At 44.3% G+C, this 20588-nt stretch overlaps 2 protein-coding genes across 3 annotated transcripts in view; one reads left to right on the top strand and one right to left on the bottom strand.

Moving 5' to 3' along the window:
- The window catches only part of Dtl (denticleless E3 ubiquitin protein ligase homolog), a 37265-nt gene extending 34332 nt beyond the window's left edge, over positions 1-2933 (top strand). For both annotated transcript variants that reach the window (XM_052200756.1, XM_052200757.1), the window contains one exon: positions 1077-2933. In XM_052200756.1, the coding sequence (XP_052056716.1) occupies positions 1077-1175 (99 nt within the window). In that variant the 3' untranslated portion in view covers positions 1176-2933. The remainder of the gene's footprint in view (positions 1-1076) is intronic.
- Nek2 (NIMA related kinase 2) overlaps positions 1-20588 on the bottom strand; it is a 712524-nt gene that overhangs the window by 302625 nt on the left and 389311 nt on the right. The window lies entirely within an intron of this gene.

The raw sequence follows: 20588 nt of genomic DNA, 5'->3' as shown, positions 1-20588 counted from the left end.
TCTTGGGAAACTTGCCAACATCCATAAGTAGATTTTCAGCTTGTAATTGCAGCTATTTAACTTAGATATTTCAAATCAATTAAATTACAGAATCCTTGATTATTTTTTTTAATTTATTTTTATTTGTTGGCTTTTTCTCAAGTTTACAATTGTCTTGCATATAGCAATATTCTGAACACTTATTTCTAAGGTTCACTTTTCATTGACTGACCTGACATTTAATTATTGTGACAGAATTAAGTGAGCTTTGTAAAGCATAAGAGTGGCAAAGACAGAAGTAACTGAGCATTGAGTAAGCCATGCACACCAGCAGAGCAAGGCAGAGCTGCTGCTAATGAGTGGAGTTACGGGGAGGGGCATTCAGCTCCTGGAGCTCAGGAGGTTCTTGTTCTAAGTTTGCAAGGAAATGGAAAGGAACCCAATCCGATTAAGGGCAGATGCTATCTAGACTAGTACTAACGTGGTGAGCATCCTGCCTCACTTAACATCCTTAACCTAGCCTGTGCTTCTGGGAAAGGAAACAAGGGATAGATACAGGCTGTTTACTCTGCAAGTTGGATCAAAATTTTGCTAGAGAAAATGGCAGTCTCTTTTTTTCTCAATAGTAGGAGTGAGTGTTCTGTGCTCCTAGCCAAAAATTTGTCATCAGTGTCCCTGTGTCTCCCATGTGTCTTTCCTGACCCCCATGATTACTTTTCACTGATAATATAAATCTTAAAAAGCTTTGAGACCAGTGTGCTGATCTAAAGTGTTTTTTTAAGTTTTGGGTTTTGTTGTTGTGTTTGGTTTTAGTGTTTTTTTAGGTTCTCACTATGTATCTCACACTGGCTTTGAACTCAGGACCTTCCTGCCATAGCCTCCTCTGCACTGAGATTGCGGGGATGTGACACTGTATACAACTAATGTTTATCAGAAAAATGTACCTTTATTGGAAGAAAATGAAGAAAGTGCTGTTTACTTTATCAGTGAAGGACTGATTTGATTTGCTCAAGAGAATGGCAGTTGTAACTTAGACACGTGCTGTGGGGACTTGGAACTTTAGATTGGGGTGTCTCTAACTCTTCATTTTTTTCTAGGTCACCATTACCCCCAACTCCATGAGGAAGATATGTACATACTTTCGTAGAAAGACTCAAGATGACTTCTGTAGTCCTGAACACTCAACTGAATTGTAGACTCGAATCTGAAAGTTTAGGTCTACAAAGATAAAGACTTTAAAATTCTGGTCTTTAAGAAAATGGTCAACTTTTCATTTTGGAAAAAGTCCTTCTATTCTTTAGCAGACCTAGTCAGGCCCCACTGTTTAGACACAGCTGCCTGAAGTGAGTGCTGTCTCCAGTTCCGGGGGCAGGGTGGCGTGTCCTGTAGTCTTCTCCAGCAGTGTGTGATAAGGACATCCAGCTTACGGATGCAGAAAGCCAGGAGTGCTTCTGTGGAGAGTGTCTGCTGGTCAACACAGGCCGTCTGTGAAGACAGCCTCTGCAGACGACGAGCAAGCGTGAACTTATTTCAAATATAATTTGTTCACCATATTTGTGTTTATGTGTATATGTGTTTCTCAGACTGTGATATTCATGTAGTGTATTCATTGTTTTTATGTATAGCATCTTGAGTAGAGGTCATGATTATTTTAAAGGCAACAGGAAGCTGGGTTTGTTTCTGGGAAAGCTGTGGAGATCCCATGGTTTTGTTTATTTGTTTGTTTGTTACCAGATTTCTATCACAAACCAGCATCACTCATGGAGGGGGGGGTACTTTCTTGAGAGAGCGATGCTTTATAAAATCAGTATTCACTGAAACCAGGGCAGTTCTCTAGGGTCTGTGACTTTTTTTAAAATGTCATTAGATTTTTCAGATAAAGAAATTTCTTACTTATAAAAGACAATATTGCTATAAAAAAAAAAAAAGAAGAAGAAGAAATCTAGGACCTAGGAAATAAGGCTTTTTCTTTTTCTTTTTTTCCAAAAGGCACTGGCTGTCTAGTATATTGGTAAGCAAAAAATAAACACAGCACTTTATCTAGACAGTGCAGAGGTTATGTCAGCTGACTCTAAACTGTACTTGAAATATTGTAACCTTTTTTTCCCTTAAATGCTACATGTTGGTCCTCATGAAATGAGCATCATATCTCCCTTGCAGACTCTTAGGAAGAAACTTTGAGAAAGGTGGTCCCTTATAGTTAGGAAGAGTTTGTTTCATTCAAATCTCTGGGGACTGGTTAAATTTTATTTCTATTCTCATGATTTTTAAATCTTTTATTAAAAACTTTAAGTCCTTTGAGATTGTAAGTTAAGCTTATAAAACAAACCAAACTGAGGTTAAGTAATAAGTGTTGGTTTTCTGTAGTTTTATTTAGAAAAAAAATTAAAGGAAGTCAGATTACAGATAAACCACACACACACACACACACACGTAGCAGCTTTTGCTGAGCGTTGGGGACTCTTTAGTGATGTTAGCTTTTTGAGTAGTGGGCAGTAGGAAGAAATTTTTAGTGATGCAGAACTGCCAAGAATGTTGAATATCTGTTGCTTTAGAAGCCAGTGGTGGTGGTGGTGGTGGTGGTCAGGAGAACAGATGATTTGTGTCTGTGCCTGGCCATACTGCCAAGTGAGGCTGGGGTGAGTGGCTGTCAGAAACTTCAGGCTCTGCTTGGAAAACTCGTACAACAAATGGGTGTCAGGGGTCATGTGTAAAAAAGTAGTAATTATCCCCGTTGTGTAATTTTTGAGCTGACCCTGAATAATAAGCCTTTTACCTTGTCTGATGTTGTCCTTTCCTAAGCTTTTTACAGTGACCTGAAAGCAATCGAAAGTAATCCTAGAGTCCCTTTTGCTTGCTTGTAGAGTAAAATGTGTTGTTTCCAAAGGTATAATCTAGTTCAAACTGAAAGAGGTTCTAATAAACGTCTTATTTCATCAAACCTCAAATGTTAAGATGGCTTGGGTTACTTGGTATGCTGCTTTGAATAAGAATGACCCCATAGTCTCATATATTTGAATGATTGGTCACCAGGAAGTAGTAATGTTTGAAAGGGTTATAAAAATAGGAGGTATGGCCTTTGTGAAGGAATTCATGTTATGGGGGGAAGCTTTTAGGATTCCAAAGCCCATGCCAGGCCCAGTCTCCCTCTTCTACTCCCCTCACCTACCCCTTAGCCTATGGATCTGGATGTAGCTCTCGCTACTCTTCAGCTCCATGTATTGTCAAAGACTGGCTTTGACATCCAGGTAAATTGAGGTGGAACACAAAAATGGCTGGACCAAATGCTGATAGCTTCTGGTAATTCAGGCTCTGTTGCTGTTTTGGAGGCAGAGTTGATGGCTTCTGGCAATTAATTCCTCCTGATAGCATCAGGGGATTAGAAAAAGAAACTTAATTGCTTGGGCCAGTCAGAGTGCTTGCTGAGAAACTCTGAACTCTTAACTCTTAAGAAGCTAGCAAGAAACAAAAAAGGGGGAGGGAGGGAATCCTGAACACACACACTCAGCAGGCCCGGCTACCAGTTCAGATTCACAAATGTGCACACATACTCATTCGGTGGGTGGAACACAGCCCCAACAGTCACTTTTTTTCTTAGCCTTTATATAGCTTCTCAGACAAAAGTTCTCTATTAGGAAAAAAAAAAAAGGCCTCATAGATAAAATGTTATACAAGGGAGTTACAGCAGGATGTTGTTCAAAGCAGTGTTTCATTCTATAAGCTCAATAGTTCACATGGCCTTGCTTTATCATAGTGTATACCCATGGCCTCATCCTTGGACCTGACTTAGAATAAATGAATGTTTTTCCTTGATCATTAATTTGTTCCAAGGTGATTTTTCTTTGTAGTGCAATTTATATGTTTTTAGTGTATGAAAGCTCATTGTATTTCTATATATTTTCTGGAAAAACAATTAAAACCATCTCCTAGGACTATCAATTATTTTAACTTCCTAAAATTGTTTTAACCAAATCAGGAATTCTATAAAATCATTAACTCACCTAAACATTAATTCATGAAAGTACATCTTCATATTGATTCTGCAGGGAATCTACCCTACAGTGTGGGCTAATGTCCAGGAATCAATCAAAACAGACTATAGGTAGAAAGGGTCTTTGCCCAGTCACATCATGTCAGAAAACTGAGGAATAAAGCAATGATACACACAAGAAGGCGCAGCAGCAGCAAGAAGCAATCCTGGGTCAAAGCTCCTGGGGCTATGCCTTCCCCCTTTTCGGGGTTCACCCATCGTAGCCATGCAAACCTGCAGGCCTTCTTCAGGAAAGATGCTTGCCACAGCCTTCCCGCATGGCTTCTGCCAGTGTACCTGCAGTGCTTCTTTCCATGATAACTGACTAAACCTCTGAAACTGTAAGCAAGCCCCTTCCCACCTCCTAGTTAAATGCTTTTTTTTTTATAGAAGAAAAAGACTTGACTTGGTCATTTTGTTTCTTCATAGCAACAGAACAGTATCTATGACACTTGATAAAAAAAGAATGAAAATGTCTCTCAATGTGGGCTGCACATACAAAACTCTGTAGCTGCCTTTGTGTTAAGGGGTCAGCCAACAACCTATTCCCTACGCCTTTTAAAACTACACTAAACTGGGTGGTGGTGGCACACATCTTTAATCCCAGCACACAGGAGGCAGGGGTAGTCGGATCTTTGAGTTGGAGGTTGGTCTGATCTACAAATTAAGTTCTAGAACAGCCAGGGCTGCACAGAGAAACCCTATCTCAAAACACACACACACACACACAAAACCTGCACTAACACTATGGATAGGAAACGCAATGAGTGTGTGTGTGTGTGTGTGTGTTTGTTTGTGTTTATGGGGCCCATGAGAGGGCTCCCACAAACTGTCCTTCCCACCATCATATGCTCTCCTTTGATAGGCATATTCCTTTCCCACACTTTTTTTTTTTTTTTTACAGAATTTCAGCCTGTGGCCATATGCTTGTAAAGGTCACATGTCTAGCCAATGTGCCTGTTGAAAGCCTATCATAATACACTGATGTTCTTAGGGCTGTATTTGTGCTTTTCCTAATCCCAAGAGAGACTTCCTTTGGTATTGCTCTCAAAGAAAAGGCCAAATAGTCTCACAGATCCACTCACAACCAAGCAATGAAAACAACATCTCACAGCAAATGTGGGAAGGGAGCCTGAGATCGTGTCCTGGGAAGCTAGGGTTAAACTCCTGGAAGTCCTCAGAAGGGCTCAGCGCAAGCACTTGTTCAGCAGCTCACGGGGCTCCATGGGGACCCATGCCACATTACAGACTAACAGTTAGCTCATTAAGTCTTGAAATAATGGAAAATTCTTCATATGCTGTCCCTCCCTTTAGATATTAGTTAAAAGTTACAGGCAAGTTACAATTGTGTTGAACTGGAATTTAATGCTTCACTGGGACTTCAGAATAGCCATTTTGTTGTCTTAAAAATTGTTTTTATTTGGGCCTGTATTTGAGTGCAAACTAGAGTGTATATGGGTTTATTACTAAAGAATGTTGTGGATGGCCGGGCAGTGGTGGCACATACCTGTAATCCCAGCACTCTGGGAGGCAGAAGGATTTCTGAGTTCGAGGACAGCCAGGGCCCTGTCTCAAAAAAAAAAAAAAAAAGAAAAAAGAAAAAAAATGTGGATAAACTCCGCCTTTAAAAAAAATTACCTGGCCGGTGGTAGTACACGCCTTTAATTCCAGCACTTGGGAGGCAGAGGAAGGAGGATTTCTGAGTTCGAGGCCAGCCTGATCTACAGAGTGAGTTCCAGGACTACACAGAGAAACCCTGTCTTGGAAAAAATAAAAAAATAAAATAAAAAATAAATTACCTGACTGGGAAGAAGACTCTGTTAAGTGGATTAAATACTTCAGGCATGAGGACCAGAGTTCAGATCCCCAGAACCCACAAAATTTCTGGGTGTGGCATGTGCCAACTGGGTGTGGCCACCCTTTTGTAATTCCAGCTCTAGGAAGGTTCAAAGGAGAGACCCTGTCTCAAAAAAATATGATAGAAAATGATTGAGGAAGAGTCTTGATGTCAGCCTTGTGTTTCTATATACACATGTGCATATGCACATGAAGAAAATGTATACATGTATGCCCTCTATATACGTGCACATTGTTTAAAAATAGCATTTCATGTTTGGGTGTACTTACAGCATCATCAACACAACTGAGGAGTGCTGTATTACTAAAGGTTTGTATGGTCTCAAAAGCTTATTGCCCTGCCCGCTATGCCAGAAACGGATTTCAAGGATACAGGAATGTTCCACTTCTCTGTTTCTCTTTGATTTCCCTATTTGCCGCATGTCCTTTTCTATCATGACACTCTAAATTTGTATTTAAGCCATTATGTAGGAATAGCAGTGGTGTATTACAAAATGCCCTTGATTGGCAGACTTTCCATTTCACCTACCCCTAGTATTCATCACCTGGGTCCAAGTCCTATGTGAGGCACCGGGTTGTCAATTATCACAGGAAGTTATGTTATTGGTGGTGCTTCATGACCTGAAAGAGAAACAAAGATCAGATTGCCAAGCCCTTTGAGTGAACCTGTTTGTGTCAAGGACCAGTCACTTCCCTATAAAAATTTAGAATTCAGTTCCCTCCTGTTCACAATGCCTGTAGTTCTTGGATCTGAAATATCCCCTGGTGGACCTTGGTGATCAAGGCTAAGCTGCTAGCTAGCCTGCGGTACTATTGAGGTGATGGACAAGCCTAGTGGGAAGAAGTTAGGTGGGCAGGAAACTTGCCCTTGAAGAGGACATTCAGATCCTAAGTCTTTCCTGTCTTCTGTTTTCTGGTTACCACTGCTCCAAAAGTGGGCCAGGTGACCATGGGTGAAACCTGAAACTGAGTCAAACCTTTTATCTTGTGAAAGTTGACTTACCCAAAGTATTTTGTCACAGCAACAGAAAGCTAACAAATGCTTATATTTTGCATGTTTTTATTATGCTTTATGTAAAATGATCACTTCTAGCTTTGAATCCAAACCCTGTTGGCTCTGGGCAATTTCCTGTCTGTGAAGTTGGTTTATATGGTTCTTAAACATGGCTTTTTAAAGATGTTGCCTGGTGCACAGTAGCAAATATAGTTACTGTCAGCCATTATTGCTACAGGGCAGGCAGCAGAGCAGGAGTTGTTGCCCACATTTGATAAACATGCTTTAGTAGTAATCTGCTTATGTTTCTATGAGGTTGCCATCTACAACAGGTAGTCACTAAAAATTATCTGCTGCCTATAGTTGGAAAAGGCTATAAACTGCAGACTTCTATCAAGGCAGCTACAAGCCCCAGGCTGCCCACACTATCCCTCTCCTGACATCCAGCTCTGCTCCCCTATTGTAAAGCACCCACCTTTTCAAGGAAACAAGAGCAGCCCTGCAGAGCTGGTTCTCTTCTGTTCGCTAGTTCTGTTGTGAGCTCGGCAGCAGTGAGCAGAGTAAAATGTAGAGCGCACCCCTTGCCATGTGAGCACCTGCTTTACCCCACACAGAAGCAATGATGGCTGCACAACATTGGTTAGACTGTCTTGTTCCCTCAATTAACCTCCCCAGTTATTTCTGGTACCGGCCAAATGTATTACCGTTGTCACATGGGTGCCAAAATACTATCCATGACAAATGTAGCACTGTGGTTCCAACAAGCCCATTCCTCCAGTGTACTTCAGGTGCTGGTTACCAGTTTACAGGATCATACAGAATGTGGCATCCTCGTGTCTCTTATCCAGCAGTCTTGCTGCCTGACCCCTTCCCAGGTTTGAACCAAGACATAGATTTGAATTTAAATGTCATAGGCTGAGCCTTTTCCCACTCCTGGCAACAGTCTTCCTTATTTTTAAAGTCTAAAGGTAATTCTACAGAGCAGCCCTTTTTCTCTAGCAGTGTATACCAGGTAATCCTTGATGAAACAGACTTAAGCCTCTGACCTTGCTGCTGACATGGAGTTGGCAAACATACCATGTCAGGGAGTGCCATTCAGTACCTCCCACCTCCTAAAATGCACATACATAAGTTTCCAAGGATTATTTGAAATTCTTGTGCTCTCTGCATTGCTCAAGATTGAAGGATCCAGAGCCTTGCACATGCTACCATGCTACACCTCCAGCCCTTCTAAGAATTACTGAAAAGCAGCATTTTAGGATTGAGTGAAATAGGTCTATAAAATAACGTACTAGCAGTTCAGGCACTGGAAAACCCCTGTGGGCCATAGTGTGTCTGTGCTTTTGGAAATGTGTGCCCCCCAAAGTCTTCTATTTAGAGTTGCGCTCACTCTCACTCCCTTGGGCAACAGGAGCTCCCCTTCCTGCACATGAGGCCAGCTGCCAGTTTAGGAATGTCTCTCGTGAATGGATGTAATTTGGTGGCCCGGTTGTCCTTTTTGGATGAAGAGCTAGGAGCTGAGGGAAATGGATATCTATATCATGTTGAGTTTCACAGATGCCAAGGGCCAGAGCAACCTGAAGTGTTGGCCCTGGGGTCTCAAGTGAGATGGGAGAGCATCAAAAAAGGAGGCTTTGTCCTCCCTTGACCTTAACAGTGACCTTGCTCCGTGCCCCAGCCCCTGATACTCCTAGGTATTCCTAAGCATGAAGCATCCCTCTGTAAAAACCTCTCATGGGCTAGAGAGGACCACAAAGCTCAGTGGCTTTCCCTGGGTCCCAGGGCAGAAAAGCTCCCTTTGCCCACTGTTCCCTGTCTCTACCTCCCCAGAAAAACCCAACTTGTTTATTCTTATTTACCCAAACCTTTGAGCAAAGAAAAGAAGCTTCAGTCACTTCTGGTGACTTAACGCTTGTCCTCCTCAGATAAAGTAAATTTCCTGCTTCCTGCCTGCACCACGCAACCAGGCTCCTGGAGAAAGCTTCCCTCTAGCCATAAGGGATCCTTGATGACAGAAATTTCCATCTCTACTCCATGTACTTGCTGTCTAGAGCAGACTCCACCCTCTGTAAGATCTCTGATCCTACTATCCACATTACTCCATAGAGAGTCCGCCTTTGTGAGTTCTCCCCTGTGTTCCCAAAAGCTTAAACCCACCCACCCACTTCTTCACCATGCTTCCTGCTGCAGTAGAAACTGGAGATCAAAACCATCCTATCTTGTACAAGCCCACCTCTACAGTGTCTCTTTTGTTTCCTGCCCCATCCCCCTTTTGGATTCACCTTGTGGTTTTTTAAAGACACTATCATCATACACACGCACAAATGTATGTTGTGAACATACATTTTTTTTCTGTGTCTTTCTTGAAACAGTTCCCTCGCTCCCTGATTATGCTCTCCCACCCACTCAGGCATCAACACCCCGCACCTGGCAGTTGCTCTCCTGAGACTGGTCTTGTAATGGTCATCCAGGATTCTGAGGTCAGTCATCCAACAGGCCATCACCCTCAGTTGTCAGCTCTTCAGCTTGGACACTACTGAATGGCTGAATGACCATTCTTCGTTGTGATGAAATCTTCAGTGTTGTGAGTTGAGTTCCTGTACCTCTGACCATCTTGCTCAGACTTGCCTGTCACCTTGTCACTCCTGGGAATGCCCACAAGGAGCCCTCAGGTCTGTTTATACTTACAGCTCCCTAGACATTACACTAAAGGGACCATCAAAATATCCATATATTTATCAAGTATATATTCCAAAGCCTCCCTGAATCTACAAAATTATTTTAGTGAATACCTATTATAAATATACCATAACCTACTAATCAGCCCTGACCACTGGTATGTAGGTAGTTTTCAATATTTTAACTTTTATTAATAGCTTCATGAATATTTGTGTAACAGTTCTTGCATGTAACTGAACAATGCTAGTAAAAATGGTCAGATAGTTGAGTGGGTGAGGGTGTTTACCACCAACTCTGAAGGTCTGACTTCAAGCCCAAGGGCTCATATAGTGAGGAAATGAAGCAACTGGTTCTCTGACCTCCATATGTGTGCCATGGTACCTGCACACACATCCCCAACACAAACACACACACACACACACACACACACACAAATAAGTTAGATTTTGTTTTTGAGACAGGTTTTCTCTGTAACAGCCCTGGCTATCCTGAAACTCACTTTGTAGACCAGGCTGGCCTAGAACTCAGAGATAGATCTGCCTGCCCCTGGCTCATACAGGTAATTCTTAAATATGCTAATATTAGTAGTTCCGGTCAAATCACTAATTTCCATAGGGAAACTAGGGATGTCTGGAATGTCCTTGATCTTTTGAGAAATAACATGGGGGCAGCCACAGAGTAGCATCGCCAAGGATAGTATCAGAATCAAAAAACATGACTCATTTGACCCAGGGCAATAGGTCTGGTCTTTCCTCTTCTGAGTCACCAGCAAGAGCAACACCAAGGACTGCCAAGGGGTTCTGGCCAAGGTAGAGCTCACTCTAGTTGTAGGCCATTTGTCTTGTTCCTATCCTGTGTTTTGGCAGAAGAGCCCATCTGCTGGAGCCAGGTGAAACAAGTGATTCCAGAAGATTCTGTGGCTGTTCGCTGTTTAAAGAAATTTCTGAGTCAGTCTAGATCCAGATGGCCATGGGAAGTGCCAGGCCAGCAGAGATCAGCAGCAGAGTAGGCTGGTCGCACAGATAGAATGGTCAGATAGGGATGACACAATTTGAGGTTTCCTCAGAATCTCTCTTCTGCTTAGCCTTACTTCCCTAGTGATCTTAACTAGGCTTTGGGCTCCATGCACCATCTATGCCCAGACAACTCTTGAATTTTGTGTTTGTAACCTGACTTCTAACCTGAACTCCTGGCTTACATATCTAACAGCTTGCCAACATGCACACCTGGGCTTTCAGCAGGCCTCTCAAAGTTTACATGCTTAAAGTTAAGCACTTACTTATAAGGCTGATCCACAAATTTTTTGGGGGGGGGGGTTCCCCAAGACAGAGTTTCTCTGTGTAACCCTGGCTGTCCTCGAACTCAGAAATCCGCCTGCCTCTGCCTCCCAGAGTGTTGGAATTATAGATGTGCGCCACCACTGCCCAGATAAATGTTTTATTTTTATTTATTCACTTTACACCCCATTTACTGTCCCCCTCCTGGTCACCCCTCCCCTTCTCTTCTGAGAGGATGGGCTCCTCGATGGGTATTCCCCCCACCCCTGGCACAGCAAGTCTCTGCAGGACTAGGCACAACCTCTCCCACTGAGGTCAGACAAGACAGCCCAGCTAGAAGAACATATCTCACAGACAGGCAACAGCTTTTGGGATAGCTCAGGCTCCAGTTGTTTAGGACCCTCATGAAGAACAAGTTGTTCTTCACACCCGGTTCACAAAAAAATTAAATAAAAGGCAAGTGTGGTGGTGCATGCCTTTAATCCCAGCACTGGGAGGCAGAGGCACGCAGATCTCTGTAAGTTCAAGGCCAGTCTGGTCTACAAAGTGAGTTGTAGGGCACCCAAGGCTATATTACACAGAAAAACCCTGTCTCAAAAAAACTTAATTTAATAAAAAGCTGATCTAGTCTTGGTAAATGCCGCCTCTCAAATTTCAGGACAAACACTTGGTCATTCTCCAATGTATGTCTCTTTGTCACAGACCAAATCCAGCTCATAATCAAATTCTTCTGGGCTACCTCCACAATTCCAGCTCTGCTTCTACCAACAAAGGAATAACAAATACAGGACTCACTCTCATAAACAGCTGGGAGAGTGAGTCAGGGGAACAAAGTAGAGATTTTCAAACATTGGACAAGAGGCAGCACCGATCTGCGAGCCAAGGGAAGGAACCAGAGGAGTCGAGCATACAGTCGTGGAGGTGACTCTCACAGAGTAGCACCAGAATGGAGAACACATACCAGAGGACTTGCTGAGGCTGAGAAACAAGACACTGAAGTTTAGGGAAACCAGGTCATCTGGAAATGTCTAGATAAAATGCCAAAAAGGAGGAAGAGCCCCATGTAATACGTGGCATGTGGCTGAGTGCCAGTCTGTGTGCTCAGGGTGAAACTCCGTGGACAGCCAGAGAGCAAGCGCCGAAGAAACAGCACTGAAAATGATCTGGAAAACCCTAGGACCCAGCTCCGGCTGGAAACAACATTCCGGCTTACCAGAATAGAGAGACCTTCTGATAGATGGTGTCTTTCTTCCAAAGAGGGCTCAGCACTGCCAACTTCACATATTCTTCCACAGTCTGCTCTCCCACATTAAAGGCAAATCTGAATTCCATTCTCTCTTAACCACAGTTATGGCTTCTACCAACTGAGTGCATAGTGGCTTTGAGGTTAGACTGGAAAAAGCAGTGAAGCTTCCAGATACACTGCTTCTCCCTCACCTGCCACCAGTGCTAACAGGGATGGGCTCTGAGGATCCTGAAAGAGCAACTTGGGAGAGCTGGAGGGGAGATAGTCGCACATGGGATTAAGTCTCAAGTGGACTGATGCTGGTTATAACCCATTTCAAGATGACCCTGGAAGGCAGGTGGGGGACATCTGAGCCACCATGTGCCTATCATTCATTGACAAGGAAAGAAATCTCAGAGAGTTAAAGAAATGGGAGCCTGGGAGATGGTTCAGAGGTTAAGAACACTGTCACTTCCCTTTCAGGGGATCCAAGTTCTGTTCCCGGTGCTTAGACAGTGATTTCACACTTGCCTGTAACTCTAGTCCCTATAAATCCAGTGTCCTCTACTGGTCGCTGTGGGCTCTTGCATGTATGTGGTACACATAAACTCATACAGACAAACACACATGCACATAAATAATTTTTGAAGAAGAAATTCACAGATAGGATCAAGAAGTTGGCAGAGAAATTAGAAAGTCAGAAGTCAGGGTGTCTGCAGGAGGGGCATAAATGCAGTTATGAAGTAAAGGCATCTCTGTGGTATCCACTAGAACGCATCCACCATGGCACCAGGCAGACAGGATGAGTCCACAGTTGGTATCTGGACTGACTCACTGGCCACTGTGGTGCCACTGGCTCTCTCTCAAAAGCACTCACCCAGCAGTCACAGCTCTGCTGTCCCGCCTGCCAGATGCAGACACGCTTTTGTATGGGGTGAGGCTGTTTTTATTTGTCTTCATTTTTTCAGACAGGGTTCCTTGTGTAGCTCTGGCTATCCTGAAACTCACTTTGTAGACCAGCCTGACCTCAAACTCGGAGATCTACCAGCCTCTGCCTCCCAAGTTCAGGGATTAAACATGAGTGCCACTACGCCTTGCTAATAATAGGCTTTTCAACTATGAAAAAATAACTTTACCTGGCTTGAAATTAAAGCATAATTTGCATGCATTTGATATGGATCATGGACTTACAGGTTGAATGTAAAATTATTAAATTTTCAGGAAAAAATATAAGAGAAAACCTCTGGGTTCTGGGGATAGACAAAGAATGGACACCAAAAGGCATGGAATGGAAAATCCAGTGAATATAAATTTAAAATGAGACGGCTGTTCTATAGGGTGAAAAGGTAACCTACAGGGCTAAGGAGATGGCTCAGAGGGTGAAGTGCTTGCTGTGTAAGCTTAAGGACCTGAGTTCAGATCCCAACACCCTCATCAAAAGCAAGGTGTAGTGGTATCCACCTATAATCCCAGCACTGGAGAAGGTGGAGACAGGAGGATCTCAGAGCTTATTACTCAGCCTCTAGCCCTTCAGTGAGTTCGAGGTCTAGTGAGAAACCCTGTCTCCAAATGAGAAAAAGGATAAAGAAAGACACCTGATATCAATTTCTGGTTTCCACATTCATGTGTATGAATACTAAAATACACAAAGACAGAGACTGAGAAAGAGAAAGGCTACAATTTGGCAAAGCACATATCTAACAAAGAATTAATGCCTAAAGTATACAAAGAACTCTTAAAACCCAACACTTTTTAAGAAGTGTCCAGCTAGAAAACAGGGAGAAGTTGTGCTGAAGAGGACAGAAGTAATTAAGCATCAGCCACAGGGAACGTAAGCTGAAGCCATAATGAGATGACATAGCATCCCCACGTGTGGGGAGACTTGGGAGCCAGTCCCTCAGACATCCAGGGTGAGTGCTGACATGTGGCCAGTTTGAAGAACCATTTGGCACTTTTTTGTTAGTGCAATTTTAAAGGTAATATTTTTTTTCTTTATCCCCACTGGCTCCCAAATAAATGAGACAGAGACTATAAGGTTTATTTAATCAAGATTTAGGGCACAACACAGCTGAGCACTTATTAATTTATTTTAATCATCTAATCTGCCTACCTCCCAGCCAAAATCCCCGAGACACTTGCAGTTAAGTACGGGTCTGGCTCTCTCTACTCCAGGTGTGTTCCCCTCTCTTTCCCCCTCCCTCTCCCCACCCATCTCCTGCTGCCATCAGAAGTCCAACCCTATTCTGTCCCCTGCTCAGCCATTGGCTGACCAGCTTCTATTGACAAATCAGAGAATAAATGGGGAGCAGTGTTGACACAACATTGAGAGGGAAGATTCTTAGAATAAGGATTATAATGCCATGTCTGGATTATGACCAGTTATGGAGACAGAGAAATCAGCATTTGAGTTACACACAGATAATCTTTATACACTGCACAATAACAATATGCCTACACTTTTCAATAAATCTAATGTCCAGCCAGGAGGTGGTGGCGCACGCCTTTAATCCCAGCATTTGGGAGGCAGAAGCAGGCAGATTTCTGAGTTCGAGGCCAACTTGGTCTACAGGTCTACAGAGCAAGTTCCAGGACAGCCAGGGCTATACAGAGAAACCCTGTCTCGAAAAGCCCCCCCCCCCAAAAAAATCTAATGTCCAATTACTACAATTACTAAGTACCAGCAAATATACTCTTGGGAATTTGTCCCAGAAAAATGTTCACACAAAAATCTATGTACAAATGTTCACAGGCGTTCAGAATATCCCCAAACCTGGAAACAGCCTAGGCGGCATTCATTGGCTGAATATGAGACAAACCAGTGAGCTCGTGCTAACCAATGAGCTGTTGGTGAACACAACTGTTTTATTTGGATGAATTTTCAGAAAAATTATACAGCCTGAAAAGGCAACTCCACAAAGAGGTCATCGCTGTATGACACTGTTCTAAAAAAATGACAACTGTGCTGGCTTGTCTTTCTGTTGTGCTGAGATTTGAACCCAGGACTCTTGCAAACTGTACAAGGGCTGAGCTATGCCACCAAACCTCCTACCAAATGTTTGGGAAATGACTTTTTTTTTTCTGAGACAGGGTTTCTCTGTATAGCCCTGGCTGTCCTGGAATTCACTCTGTAGACCAGGCTGGCCTAAAACTCAGAAATCTGCCTACCTCTGCCTCCCAGAGTGCTGGGATTACGGGCATGGAGAAATGATATTTTAAAAATGAGAAACTGATTGGTGGTTGTCAGGGATTATAGAGTAAAGGAGGGAAAGCCAACAACAGGACTGTGTGGCAATGGAGACATTGTGTACCTTGACTGTGGGTGGAGATGTATGCGCACTCCCGCATGCACACACACACACACACCTACACTCATGATAAAACAGAGGTGATCTGTGTAGCTAGGATAATGTATGAAGTACACTGCATCCTCATTGCAATATACCATAGTTTCAAAAGGCAGTGCTACAGGAAGAAAGTGGTTAAACTGTACAAGGAAGCTCTGCTGAATGTTACACAAGGCATAACTAATTGTCAACCGCTGTGTTGTCAGAGACCTGTGAAATGATGCTGGAGCTGAAACTTTCAGATTGCCTGGTGTTCTTGTATGTTTCCAGTGTTCAGATATGCAAATATGTTATTCCTTACAGTCTCTAGTGTAGCATAAGTGTATAGCCAGGAAAAAACAATCCTCCCACCTGAGTTGACCTCCCCATCAAGGTCTGTAACAGTGAAAGCACAGTATGATATTTACACAAGGACGATCCACCCAACAAGCATCTTTCAGAGCATCCCACTGTTAAGTGATGTCTGCAGGGGAGTTGTGCTACCTTGCCTATGTGAGGTCTGGCATTAGATAACCCCACTGTTAAATGATGCTGCAGAGTCTTTGCCCTGCTTCCAGGGGACTTCTTAAACTGGAGCACCAAGGGAATGAAAAAAGGACAGCTATTCAGGAAAAGCTGGGACAGAGTGGGCAGGACTCTCTGATGGAGAAGTTGAAGTGTGCAGGAAGCTCACTGCTTATTATATACAGGTGAACAGGGAGGTGGGCCTTTGCTGAACAAGGAGCTGAGACTATTACGTACAGATAGACAGGAGGTGGGGTTTATGGTATATAGCTGGATCCAATCTTGGTAGGAGACATCTCTATAGGGAGCAGTCTTCAGGCCATAAACATCTTGTGGTAGATATCTGTACACACTGTCAACATATTATTTAGGACTTGGCGCATTCAATGCTTCCTCCAATCCCCACATGACGTATGTGGTACCTAGCCTTGCACATTCAAGGTCCGACATTTCATAGTCAGCATTGCTAATACATAAATGAATGTTTAACTTAAAAGTAGCAGATTCGGGCCTGGAGGGATGGCTCAGTGGTTGAGAGCACTAACTGCTCTTCCTGAGGTTCTGAGTTCAATTCCCAGCAACCACATGGTGGCTCACAACCATCTGTAATGGGATCCGATGCCCTCTCCTGGTGTGTGTCTGCAGACAGCCGCAGTATACTCATATACATAAAATAAATCTTAAAAAAATAATAATAAAAAGTAACAGATTCTAGCCAGAAGGTGGTGATGCAGGCCTTTAATTCCAGTACTCAGGAGTCAGATGCAGATGGATCTCTGAATTCAAGGCTAACCTGGTCTACAGAGTAACTTCCAAGACAGCCATAGATACAAAGAGAAACCCTGTCTCAACATGCCAAAAACAAACAAGAAACAGATTTTTAGTTGATAATCCAGATTGTGATTTGCTTTTTCTTTTCTTTCTTTCTTTCTTTTTTAACTTTTTCTTTTAACCAGCAGCACCTTGACCAGCACCAATCCTGAGAGGTTTACTGGGCCTTTCCCCACTACCATGTGACCAAACACAACTTTGCCTTAAACTGAGAACCTCCCTTTTCAACCAAGAAGTATGGTTCGCTGAGCACAGCCTGTCTGCAAGCCAGAGCTGTCGGCCTCAGAGTGATGAAGTGGATACCTTCAGCTGCAGCTGAGGAGCCATCTTGGAGTTAATAGTCTGCAAAAGTTGAGCTATTATTCAACGACCATCGTAAGGTACTGTCTCCCCAGTAGGTTCAGTCTAAGCCCAAGGGAGGTCCATGCACCACCCTTCCCAGTGACCTGCTTGAGGAATCTGTGCTCTCATTCTCGAAACCTTAATCTCTGGGACTTTAAAAGTCTTGGTTTCTGACAGGAAGGTTCTGTCATCATGGGGAGTATATTAATGCCAGGAAGCTTCACACTGCAGCTGCTGTCTACCCAATGGGCTAGTCTGCTCAACATGCCAAGAGGCCAGGATTTAAGGAAAGGAATCACCACTTGGATGAGGCAATTATATCATCAGGTGGCAATAGGCTGGTGACACTGTGTGGGCAACAGAGAATTAATTTGGCACTCAAGGCACCCACTGAGGCATCTCAGACACTCTTCATCCTAACTGGAAAGGACAGCAGCCCGATCTGAAGAGGGCATGGCATCTCCCCACTTAGGGACAGAAGTCTGTGTCACGCCATCACATGAGATACTTAAAACAGTAGAAATTTTAGGGAGGGAGGAGTGGACTCTGAAAAGGTCTTGAGGAGGGAGACAATGACTGATGTGACCTCAAAACTAGCTGTAGGAATGGAGACAGAAGGAAGATTAGCTGGTTCATTCCATCAGCCTTCTTGAAGTTTTCAAAGGGCAAAGCCCAGTCCCAGAAGCAGTTGGATGTCAATGACACCTGGAATGGTCAGGGATTGTGGTGGAGAACTGTGGAAGTCACCCAGGCCCTCACCCAGGGACTGACACCCAGGAGGCCAGCTGATGGGCCCGTACTGTTCGGTAAGCTGCTGGGAGCTTCCAGGTGTTGGGGAGAGGCCCACGTCCACAGACTGCTTTATGGGAAGATAGAGTCCTGGCCACAGCCTCAATCTGAGACTCTCAGTAGACTCAAGACCTGTTATGACTTGAGTATGAAATGTCTCCCACAGGCTCACTGTTGAAGGATCAGTCCCCAGACAGTGGTGCTATTTTGGGAGGTTCTGGAAACTGTCCGAGGTGGAGCCTAGCTGGAGGAGGAGGCCCCAAGGACAAGTCTGGGGAGAACAGAGGCTTATCTTTCCTCCAGACTCTGTCTCTCTGCTGCTTGGCTGCCGTGTTGGAATTAGCTCTGCTCCGTCAGGCCTGCTTCACCATGAGCAAATAAACTCTTCTCCTCAAATTGTTTTTAAGTTAGGTATTCTGACAGAGTAGCAAATTATCTTCAATGACCTTATTTATCACCACCCAAACCTAGAACAGTAAATACCAGGTCCACTCTTTTCATTATTGTGTCTCCAAGGTCTCTTCCTTCACACTGAATACAACAGAAGAGAAGCCACCAGACTAGAGGAGTATGTTGGAGGGGTGATGTGATTGGATAGGAACAGATGTGAAAGGGCAGGTCCAGAAGCAGACATGACAATGAAGGCTACTGTGGTCCAGGTAAGAGAGTTCATCAGGGGTTTTGGCAATGCTGAGAAGTGCCCGAAAGTCGGTAAAGTCAGATCTGCCTCCCTCCTCCAGAGAAGGCAAGCTGTCTGAGGACAGGCGCTTCAGCTTTTTAGTTATTGAGCTGTAATCTTCAGTTCCTGTAGTTCAGTACAGCTCTTGGCCTGTAGTAAATATTTAAAAAGTAACAAACAAAATTTTGGAACTTATCATTTAAGTGTTCACACCACCCCTCCCACACTGAAGACAGCTACCTCCTGCAATACATCAAAACAACCACAGAAATACTGTATGTACCGTGACAATTAATGTTAACTGTCAATTCAGCAGGATCTAGAGCCACTTAGGAGACACACCTCTGGGCTTGTCTGTGAAGAGTTTCTAGACAAGGTTAATTGTGGTTGGAGCCTCAGATGTAGTGGAAGCACACCATGCTTTGTGTTGACGGCCTGGGCCGAGTAAGAGAAGAAAGGTCGCTGAGCAGCATCAGCATCAGCATCAGCATCAGCATCAGCATCGTCTCTTTGTTGTAGTTGTTGTTGTTGTTGTTGTTGTTTTTCCCGAGACAGGGTTTCTCTGTGGAGTCCTGGCTGTACTGGAACTCACTCTGTAAACCAGGCTGGCCTCGAACTCAGAAATCCACCTGCCTCTGCCTCCCAAGTGCTAGGATTACAGGCGTGCACCACCAAGCCCGGCTCTTGTCTCTGCTTCTTGACCATGATGGATACAGTGTGACCAGCGAGCTCACGGTCCTGGAGCTGTGCCTTCCAGATGCCATAATGGACTGTCTCCTTAACCTGTGGGCCAGACCAGACCCTTCCTTGAGTTGCTTTCATGGTGTTCAGAACCATCCTCCAAGTGAATTACCCACCATCTTCACAAGTCTTCAAACGACCATCCTAGCTGGGCTTGGTGACTGCTAACATCCCTTCAGAGAACAAGGGAGCACCCTGGTCCAGGGTGTATCTAGTGTATCCAGCAACTCTCCCCAGCCGACTGAACCCAGTCCTGCCCTAACTGTATGAGGCCTTGGGAGTTCGCGAGCAGCTGACGTGTGTAGGCTGGGGAAGTGTATAGGCTGGAGAAGCCTAGGGAAAGGAAGCTCAGCTATGCAGCCGTGGGGGTGAGGAGCCATCGTCCAGGGGGACGGGGGGAGCCAGACCGAGAGACTGGGTTTGGGTCACCCATGCTCTGTAAGTAAGTCTAATAAATGCATCCATTCCCCAGAGTGAAGAGTGGGAAGAGTGTACGTGAAGGGAAGAATGTGAGCAACCTTTGTCAGGTGTTTTTGGTCAACGAAATAAGAAATGCAGCTGATACAGGTCGGAAAAGATAGTGTAACCAGCCACAGGGCCACTGCAGACTCCCTCCCCAGGTGGCAGGTGGACACCCTGGGAGACAAAGGCCTGTGTGTGTGTGTGTGTGTGTGTTCACCATTTCAGCCCATCCGGCTTGCAACAAGACTCAAAACTGGGAGATGAAGGAAAACTGAGCCTGGCGTGACTGTGACGGATTCCAGAGCCTAGGCTGTCGTTACCTAGGTGTCCAGAGGTGTAGAGCTCAGGGGCCTGCAGGAATATTTTAATTTCTTTTAGGATGAGAAGGGAATGAGAAGAGTATTAATGAATATATGACAAACCCAGGCTGGGTTCTGTTCACCCGTGTGGCCACACAGCTACCAACTGTCACGTTGGGGCTGCTTTATGTCAGAGAAAGCCATCCCTGGACAACCACAACCTGGTCTCACCTAGCATTGCTCTCCTCTGAAGTGCCAGCTACTACTGTCAAGAGCTGGAGAAACGAGAGGTAGGGGAATCACCCCACTTAGCTTTCTAAACTTGCATTATGAACGGGCAAATCTAGTTTGGAGATTTTGCCAAGACCACAGAGAGCAAACAGCTACACTGAGATCTAAGCCAAGGACATCCAAGACCTTCAGTGGATGATGACTGCCTAGTAACGTGCCTCAGAGTCACAGGCTGGGTTATGGAGGGACACACCTCCCCAGATCTGCCCCTGCCTGCCACAGGCAGTCCTACCCAAAGCCACCCAGCTCCACCTTGTCCCCGGTA

This window comes from Apodemus sylvaticus, chromosome 12, assembly GCF_947179515.1.
Source record: "Apodemus sylvaticus chromosome 12, mApoSyl1.1, whole genome shotgun sequence".
NCBI lineage: Eukaryota > Metazoa > Chordata > Mammalia > Rodentia > Muridae > Apodemus > Apodemus sylvaticus.
Note: the sequence above shows the minus strand (reverse complement) of the source record. Positions and strands in the feature narration are given on the sequence as shown.